Source organism: Castor canadensis, chromosome 11, assembly GCF_047511655.1.
Source record: "Castor canadensis chromosome 11, mCasCan1.hap1v2, whole genome shotgun sequence".
Lineage (NCBI taxonomy): Eukaryota > Metazoa > Chordata > Mammalia > Rodentia > Castoridae > Castor > Castor canadensis.
In genome coordinates this window covers 126,812,700-126,822,410 of record NC_133396.1, presented here as the reverse complement: position 1 = coordinate 126,822,410, position 9,711 = coordinate 126,812,700, and the positions used below count along the sequence as shown (strand labels likewise).

General features: G+C 36.5%; 1 protein-coding gene across 2 annotated transcripts in view; it reads right to left on the bottom strand.

The window, feature by feature from the left end:
• Nucks1 (nuclear casein kinase and cyclin dependent kinase substrate 1) overlaps window positions 1–9,711 on the bottom strand; it is a 33,593-nt gene continuing 23,882 nt past the window's right edge. Inside the window, exons 4-7 of one of the 2 annotated variants that reach the window (XM_020177455.2) lie at window positions 9,377–9,432; window positions 8,210–8,362; window positions 7,107–7,253; window positions 1–5,350 (exon numbers count right to left, since the gene is read on the bottom strand). In XM_020177455.2, the coding sequence (XP_020033044.1) occupies window positions 5,151–5,350; window positions 7,107–7,253; window positions 8,210–8,362; window positions 9,377–9,432 (556 nt within the window). In that variant the 3' untranslated portion in view covers window positions 1–5,150. Of the gene's footprint in view, window positions 5,351–7,106; window positions 7,257–8,209; window positions 8,363–9,376; window positions 9,433–9,711 lie in introns of both variants that reach the window. The other variant, XM_020177446.2, reaches the window with a different exon arrangement.

Here is a 9,711-nt window from a genome sequence, read left to right as displayed (position 1 = left end):
TGGGTTATAAAAGCCCTTTTATAAAGCCATTTTTAAACAAAACAAAAAAAAGTTTACAAAAGAAAAAAGATACAGAAAAAGAATAACTTGCTTCGTATGTCCCCAAAAGAGGAAAAAAAATAATAAAGGGGACAATGCCAACATGCTCAACAATAAGGGGTTCTTATTCTTATTTTTAATACAAAATACAAGCAAAGGACACACATACTTAAAACAAAGCTCAGGAGCAGACACGCAGTCCTGGAAACCCTTCAATAAGAGCAAAGCAGGAGTTTGTTTTTTCTTTGTCTATGCAGATACATACAGAGACTGGGATATGTAAAAATTAGGTATCACAAAAGACCATCACACGAATTCTACCAATGCATGTTGTATCTATAATTCACAACATGGTCAACAAAACCATGTTCACTTCAACCCCATTTCATTTAAATTAAAGAAAAAACTTTTAAATAAAGTGGTTACATTCAAACTTTAACTTCCTTAAGTACCATGCTGCAGATTTCAGCATTGTTAAGGTATTGCAAGAATGCCCAACCCTCTGGCGTCTGATCATGTATCTAGTGGCATTGCAGTATGAAGAAAGGGATGCCCTGGTCTCAGCCCACAGACTAATTAGTTAATGCAGTTAAGCAGGTTCCTCTTTTACCCTCCCTGCTCAGAACCGAAAAGATTAAGGACTAAAATCAAGGAAGATGGGGAGTTTTAGAGCTGGCAAAATGAAGTCTAAAAGATGAATCAAAGCAAACAATTACTGAGAACTTGGCTGCTGCTTAACCTGGCAAGTCCTAAGTCTTTCCTTAAGTCTCTCAGGAACTCTGTATAAAGGTTTGCTGCAACACGTTCATGGTGAACAGACTAGTAGAGCTCTTATTTACAAATTTTGTTAACAAATACTTCTGGAGGAAAAAAAAGAAATCACTAATTTCCAGAAAACAAAGATTTAACTACCAGAAATGTACAAACACACACACACACACACACACACACACACACACACACACACACACACACACAAAATACTTGAGGAGTTTTTATACATCTCGTTTTAGGACATAAGCCAAGTACTATCCCCAACCTCATCAAAAAGGGAACAACAAAAAGTCCCAATTTTACCCTCCCCCATAATCTAGAAAACCCTCCCTTACCCCTGATGTACAAAGTGTCTGCACAATGGTGGCATTCTACTAGCCACACAGAGCATGCTCAAACAGATGTCACCAGTTCAGTCACTCTATTGGCATGGCAACAGGCAGGTATATGGGATTTTTCCCAATAGTGGTTATTACGATCAGCACCACTGTGAATTGTGTGAATTAGGCTTTGAACAAAAGTGTAATTTACATATTTAATATTTAAAAAGAATCAGGTATCGAGTTAATCCAACACAAAGGCAAAATGAGTTGAAAATTAAACTTTGCTATCAACAACTTGATGTCCCAAAATTCAAACAATAAACCAACTCTTGATTTTCAAGTAAACTCAGCTTCATCCACAGGGAAAAGGACACATTTCTACCCTCAAGCCAGAAATGTGTATTACTTCTGTTTAAGTGACCTCAGTCTAAATGTTATAAAGGCCATAGCCTGTTTCTTCCTTTCCAAACTCCTAAGGTGAGATTTTTTTCTTTTCAGTGTAACTACTGGTGATGTAGGCAAAGAACCACACAAACTGCCAATCACACTTTACAACACCAACAGTGGTCTATGATCTTTTATAAAGCTTTTCCTGTCTTGCCTTTCTAACACTCACAGCAGCTCCTAAACTGAACTGTTTAACAAAAAGCACTTTTCCTTTCCCCAATCAACACTCATAAATCCACTTGTTACTTGAATGTTCATGGATATGAAAAGAACAATTGTAAGAAAGTGTCAAGTTCAGCGTAGATGACCATATTCACGAGTATAAAATTTTACTAGATTATAACCTCAATCCATTCCATTTGTTATCCGTAAGAAAATGCTATTCAAACCAATACCAAGAGTAAGTATTAAATTTGACGACTGAACTGGGGCAAACCAGTTATTGTGAAAAAAATCACTCTCAAAGCTTCTTCAAGAGAACAAAATGACTATTCTTCAAGATCAAAAGATTTCCTCTCACTGCCTCCTTAAAGGAGGAAACACTCGTTAGTTTTCCTTTATGGAATCAATATGGAAATGGGAGATATGAAAAGGGAGGGCATTTTAGAAAGCAGGACAAATTTATCATTACTGAAATTAAAATTTATCCTTTGGGCCCACTCCCTCAATTCTGATCTGAGATGAAGAGGGCTAAAACCAGCAGGACAGAAACTACCCATTTCTATTTGGGGGAGGAAGGCTGGATAAAAGTATCTGAAGAACTAGAATGTAGTTTTAGGCAACATAGCTGCTGAGATCTATATTATTAGAGGTAAACCTAGCAGAGCTAACTTAGAGAATTCAGGTAACATAAACAAGCACCTTCAAGGCTAATGACCCTCTTCCTGAGCACTGCAAAATAAGACAGTGAATACTATTGCCACCTCACCAGCAGCACACTAGGAAAAAAAAAGAGGGAGTTAAGTCAAGGAAGGCGTTAATGGCTAGTCACTACTGGCTTATAGCTGTAAAGCATCCTGATGTCATTGTCAAGCCTGACTACTGAGCATCTGTTTCCAGTTGAGTCATCGTAACTGTCCTATTTGCATGCATGATTTGAGGGGAAGACTAGAGTATCTTAAATGATCAATAGTAAGTGAAGAAAACAAGTCATTCAGAGCCCATCTCACTTGAGGACACGGATCCTCATCCAGCGTATGGAAAACAGAGAATATATATTTTATCTAATGAATTAGTTTTAAAAGGGACCCTAAACAAAAAGCCCAATCAAACGCATAAAAGTATGTGCATACATCACAGAGATGTTGGTACAAATTAATGTATAAAGAGAATTACACAAAAAAATTGAGGCAAGTTTAAAAAGAGACCCCTCTCCACATCCTCATGAAACATAGCCTAAGAGAAGCCAAAATGTTACTGGGAATGCAAGACTTACATACAACCCCTAAAAAATAGAAGTGCCTTATTGGCAACACTGGTAGGTTTTTTTTACTTTATGAACACAAAGACTTTTTTGTTGTTAAAAATGGATATCCGAACAAACCCCACTGAAGCAAACACAGTAATCCTTAATACCCTCAAAACAAAGTTCACAAGTATCAATTTAACCATCATGTAGATAATAATCCAACTCTGCTATGTTCAAGTCTTGTATTTTTGGTCATGTACTAAATTTCCTAACTCATTCCTTAACACACAGTGCAACAATGAAATAATTCTCTGCCACTGGGTGTTTTTGTTTTTTGTTTTTAAAAAAAAAAAGTCAAGAGTTAAGAATGTTCTTTAAAGTGTCTTAAAAACCAGAGTAAAAATATTCCTAAAATAACCCTTTGTCCTAAGAATACCTGCAAGAAAGCCACATTGTCTGAGAAAAACATGCTGTCAACTTAAAAGAAAAAAACTACAAAAGTAGGATATTGGAGAAGCAAATCTACATTAAATGCAGGAAAAATGCAGAAACTAAATTTCATTAAAATTTCAGTTTATTGGCATACTAGGACCTCTAAACTTTGCTCCCATTAGCTCACGGTATCAGGATATGGAAGATCAAACCTATAGATCTATCTCCCAGCTGCTTTCCTAAGGCATGTAAAAAGTCTGTTTTCAACAGCACAGGGGCATCGTAAAATGCATGTTTTATGAAATCCTGTTGAGTCTGTCTTCTGCTTTGAGAAACACAAACAGTAGCTAGAGGGTCAGACAAAAAGACCTTAAGCAAAAGCAAACTATGGCAAAAACAAACTCAACAGCATAGAAGCAGCATTCATTATACTTCTCATTTGGGCAGTAAGTGAAGAGCCAGAAAAATAGTGTCCTCTAGTAGAACTGGTAGGGACTGGGGACAGGGTATGCACTGGCACTCTGTGTAGCAGCAGGAAGCAGAGAGGTGTACTTCATATCATGTTTCTACAAAGAAAAGGGAAGACTGGAGTATAAAAAGGAAAAATATTCTATCCCCAAATAATAACAGCGTGGTTCATGGGATCTGAATGCTCATTTATAGCACAAAAGAATTTCAACTCTGTTTTAACAAAGGAAAAAAAATCTCAACCCTTTGTGACTGAGCTTCACATTAACTGAAATTTTATTTCTTTAAAAAACCTAAACATTGTCAGTATGAGAAGAAATCCACTGTGTTATATAGATTCATCTTGCCATTTAAACTCTAAGGTGTCTTTTGCTTTTTTTGATCCTTGGTAAAATCTTATCCAAAAAACAGGATACATACTATACATTTTAAAAACATGAAGCATTAGAGAATGAAATATGAAATCAAGGGTGAATTCAGTTTGGCAGCCCCTGTATTTTTTAAGCTCCTTAAAGACTGAAGCAGAATGAAAGGATCACTGGCTCCAAGTCTTGTTGAGATAACAAGTGATGAAATAAAAAAAGAAAACCCACACCCCAAACAAGATCAGCCAACCCCATTCCCTCCCATGCCCAAGGTAAAAAATATGAGTACTTTTAGTAACAATTCAGAATTCATCTTTATCTCCTACCTGCTTCATCAGTGGAAGTTTAGAGTCATGATTTTTTTAGACAGTTATACTTATGTATATAGACATATAAACTCATATAGATGACAAATGATTTTTAAAAGTCCAGGCAGAGGAAGAAGCAATAATTTTTAACTAACACCTTTTTGCATTTTGATTACTATTTAACTTGCTACTCTTTAGCAAAAACAAAACAAAACAAAAGAAAACAAAGTTTCCATAGTGTTCACCTCAAATCTTATTGCTTTACAACTGTGGTATACCTTCCAATAAAAAAAATAAAAAGATGAAGCAGTCAATCCAGTGATTAATTTGACATGGCTTTCATTGGGAAAAGGGGGGAGGGGTGGCAAAGAGAAGACTAACAGACCAAAAGGTAACTTAAACACTTCAACATACAATGATTTTCAGAGAGAGAAAGAGAGAGAGGTTATTTTCAACAAATGGAAAAAAGCATTGTAAGCCTGTAACTCAAGCCATAGCCAAAACCATGTTCTATCTTAAGTAGGCTCTCTTTTCCCCCTCTTTTCTTCTTTTTTTAATAAAACTTCTCCCCAAACTATTATCACTTTTAATCCTCCCCAGACTGGGCTTCATCTTCAGACCCTTCATCCCCAGATTTCTCAGGTGGGGGACTTGCAGATGTCTTCTTTTCTGGAGGACTTTCTGGTTCCTCGTCATCTTCTTTGGGAGAAGGAGTCTTTTCCTTTGATGTCTTTGAAGCTGTGGGGCGACCCACTTTCCCTTTGCCTTTCACTGGACTTGGTGTCACTGAAAAGAAAAATAATTTGGGGAGGGGGAAGAGAAAAAAATGTCTAAATAAAAATCAGCTATAAAATAATATTTTTTAAAAATCCTGTAAGAACAGTATCTGTAAACAACATCCCAACTTACTTTTTAAAGAAAGGTGGGCATTATAGTACACATATAAATTTCTAAACAGGTCATAATAAATTACTACAATACGCTGCAGCAGTTTCCAATCATTTTTAAAAATTAATTTACGTATTTATATAGGGTACCATGTGAAGTTTTGATACATGTACACACTGTGTAATGTTTAAATCAGGTTAAAGGGAGGTATGAGGATAGGTAAGACACCTAAAAAACTAGACAGCATTTGTTGCCCTCAACTCAGAGAAACTAAAGCAGATACTTTAAAGCAACTGAGGCCAATAGGAGAAGGGGTCCAGGAACTAGAGAAAAGGTTAGTTCAAGAAGAATTAACTTAGAAGGTAACACACATGCACAGGAAATCAATGCGAGTCAACTCCCTGTATAGCTGTCCTTATCTCAACTAGCAAAAACCCTTGGTCCTTCCTATTATTGCTTATACTCTCTCTTCAACAAAATTAGAGAGAAGGGTAAAATAGTTTCTGCCGGGTAGCGAGGGGTAAGGGGGGGGTAAGGGAGGGTAAGGAGGGGTAAGGAAGGGGGCGGGGGAAAGGGGGGAGAAATGACCCAAACATTGTATGCACATATGAGTAAAATAAAAATTAAAAAAAAAAAAAATCAGGTTAAACCTATTTTGTCAAGAGTTATCCAGTCTCTTTTTTTCTTTTGAGACAAGGTCTTGCAATGTATCCCAGGCTGGCCTGGAACTCACCTCAATCCTCCTGCCTCAGTCTCCTGAGTACTTGGATTACAGATGTGCACAATCACACCTCGTTATACAAAATTACTTTACCAACATTTTAATGTTACGTTACTAGTAATGCTTTTAAAAGGAGAAAGATTTATACGATCTGAAGACAAACCAGAGTATAATAGTAATAATGCTTTTAATAAAGAAACAGGATGCTATAGAAAAATGACTATCATCATTAGTGGGAAAGATATGGCTTGAGTAGAAACCAAAGTGTGAAATAATTCTTTGATAGCTACATCATTCCCAACAGTGTGAAGTTAAAAAAAAAAATCACTAATTCTATTTGCCAGAATAAAACTACTTATACCAAAAGCAAATCTATATTTCTGATTTAATTAAAAACTACTCCAACCAGGACAGTATCTGAAAGAACCCACCGGCTTCAGAGAAACCACACTAAACAAAAAGGATTGTTTTTTTATTTGTTTTTTACCAGAACTACTTTTTTGGAGGGGCAGCACCAGGGGTTATTTTGACAGTAGAGGATGAAATAGATCATGGAACTTGAATCTATTACTGTGCATTTTCACAATTTCAAGTCTTCAGTAGCTGTTGGAACTGTGATTGGTTGGAGAACAGAGCAGTAACAACTATGTTGACACAGTGTTTCTCCCACTATACCCAAAACAAATAGTCATTCTCAAACATTGCTTAAACTTGACCATATGCTATGCTGACCAAGCTCTTAAAGGAGTTAAAGTTTTTATGAATAAGTGAGTGACACGTCCAGCTGCAGAAGGCAGAATCCTTTCAGACTTCTTGTATTCCTGTTAAGTATCAGGGCAATGCTGCAACCTAATGAAAAATTTATGTAGAGAAAGTACTGATTCTTAAAATTTTTTTAAAGCAGTGATTTAGCTTCACTTTTACACAGCTCACCTGTAGCCTTTAGCCTGGGTTTGGGCATTTTCTTTTCTTTTCTCTCAGGTTTGGACTTCTTAACCATCTTTTTGTTTTTCTTTTTTGAACTGCCATAGTCACTATCATCATCATCTTCCATTAAGAAATCTTCGTCGCTACCGGAATCTTCTGAGAGGAAAGAAGAATTTCAACGTCCAACTTAATGTACACATCCTTCCAAGTGAACAAAAGGAAAGAGTGCTAAGAATGACTGGATAAAGGGACTTGGGAGTCAAACACCACTGGATTCTATTTGCAGCTGCACTACCAATTTGGTTGGAGTTGCCACTGGCCCCATTTTAAAATGGCTTTGGCATGTACCCCACACGAGTTACATGATTGACTAATTCAAAGAGCTGGTGAAAAATAGAAGGCATAAGATTTAATCTGAATAAAGACTGAAACCAGATCAGGTTTGGTGATACAAAACTGTAATCCCAGCACTATAACTCCTGCTAAGGCCAGAAGATTGTGAAATACAGGCCAGCATGGGCTATGTAGTGAGACCCTGTGTCAAAAACAAACCAAAACTACAATCAAAAAACTGAAACTATCACATACGTAAATGATTTTTTGGTATACTTCCATCACTTTCATGTAGTACTGGTTGGTTCAGGGAAACTAAACAGAATTAACCTGGTACTTTTGGTCTAACTTTGAATAGATGAAATAAGAAAAGTACTAGTAAAACAAAAAATACATGTAAGTAGTCTGGATAACCTATGAAACATCTGAATCCTGTTCATATTTTTTGTGGGGAAAGGAGGTCTACATCCTCTTCTGCCAGGCTAAAAAACAAATCACAACAACACACTTGTTTCAACTAATACTCTCTTGTCAGTCTGCGTTTGGAAACAAACATCTTTAAGTAGGTCATCCATAAGAAATGGTGGACCATCATGGGAATCTCTGATCATTTAAAACATTAATGGGTATCAGTACATCTTGTCTTTTAACAAAGAGTATCTATCTAATTTAAGGGACTGGGTGTAACATCTTCTAACATATTAGAAAAGCAAAAGTAATCATGGTCAGAAACTAGAATCACAAAGGACCAAAGAATATGAGCTAACTTCACATACTCTCCTGGAATGGTGCCTCATCCTCTTCCTCTGGCTCCTCCTCACTGCCCACATCTTCCATAAGCATCTCTCTCTGTTTAGAAGCTGCTTTAGATGCTGCCTGCCGTTGCTGGCGTACATTTTTATGATCATCTTTTTCATCTTCGCTGTCCTCTGTAATGTAAAATTATTGTGATGCAATTATCAAAGAATTTTGCATTTGACGGCTGACTGAAAAAGCAAACATAGTGGTCAATACAGGATATAACCTGCAGCCTTATTTCATTCAAAAAGAGTAAATTCTATCCTTAGAAGTTTCTACATACATGGTGGCTCATGCCTGTAATCCTACCTATTGGGGAAGATGAGGTAGGAAAATTGAGTTTGAGGCCAACCTGAGCTTCCTAGCTGGGATAATAGGCATACACTGTCACTCTAAAAATACTCTTGAGTCCTTTCATTGACAAAATCTTATCCAGAGGCGATTAGAGAATAAAGCAGACCTTGCAGACTGTAAACTAAATCCATCTGATAGGAGCTGTGCTTTTAATCAGTATAGAGCTAATGTATCTGAAATGCACAAACAACTAATGGGGGGGGGAGGGCAGAATTAAAAAAAAAGAAATAAAGGTAAGAGATTCAAATTAGGGTTCACAAGGCACGAGACAGTGTAAAAGGTTAATACAATTTCTTTTCAATTTTGGCAACCACACAGCATACTTAAATAGCAAAGAAAACATAATTGCACAGTGGAGTGAATGTAGTGGAATCTTGTCCACCATCTACCTATTAGCTAAACAGTGATCTCATTGACAGTGAGATCCAAGAAACCAAAGCAAGGGTATACTAGCCAAAATTAACACATCCAGAAACAATAAGGAATAAAACTCAATTTTAAGAGTTAAATTTGAAAATAAACTCCAACAATAAAGTCACCAGGATTGAACATTGTAATTGCCCATGAAGACTCAGTCCCATCCAGATATACAGAATCAGAAATCTTAGGGTAGGACTCAGAATATGTATTCTGTATTACAACCCCAGGATGGCGAATCAATTCCCTTCTTCTTTGAAGAAGGAAACATCTTTATGATCCCAATATTTGAAACAGTGCCTGGTATGTGAAATTGCTTGTTAAAGTGTTTAGTGAATAGATTTATCCCTATTACATTAAAAATAGTTTACTACCTGCTGAATGAGAATCATCCTTCTTGGTCTTCACATCTTTTTCTTCTGAGTCCTCACTAGAAGACAAAAAGGAAAAAGAAAATGCTTCTAAGTCTTACGTCAAAAATCTAAATGAACGAAGACTTCTGATAACTGACTTGAGAAGAACACTGAAAAACACCTCTTTTATATATAAAATGTTCAAACTGGGATGCTGGTGCATAAGCATAATCTTATCTACTATGTTCAAGAAGTTGCTTCCAAAGACCCAAAGGAAAAAGGTATCTTAACACAGGTCTGGTTCATAGGAATATATAAGAAAAAATATCAAAGGCCAGGGATGCAGCTCAGTGACA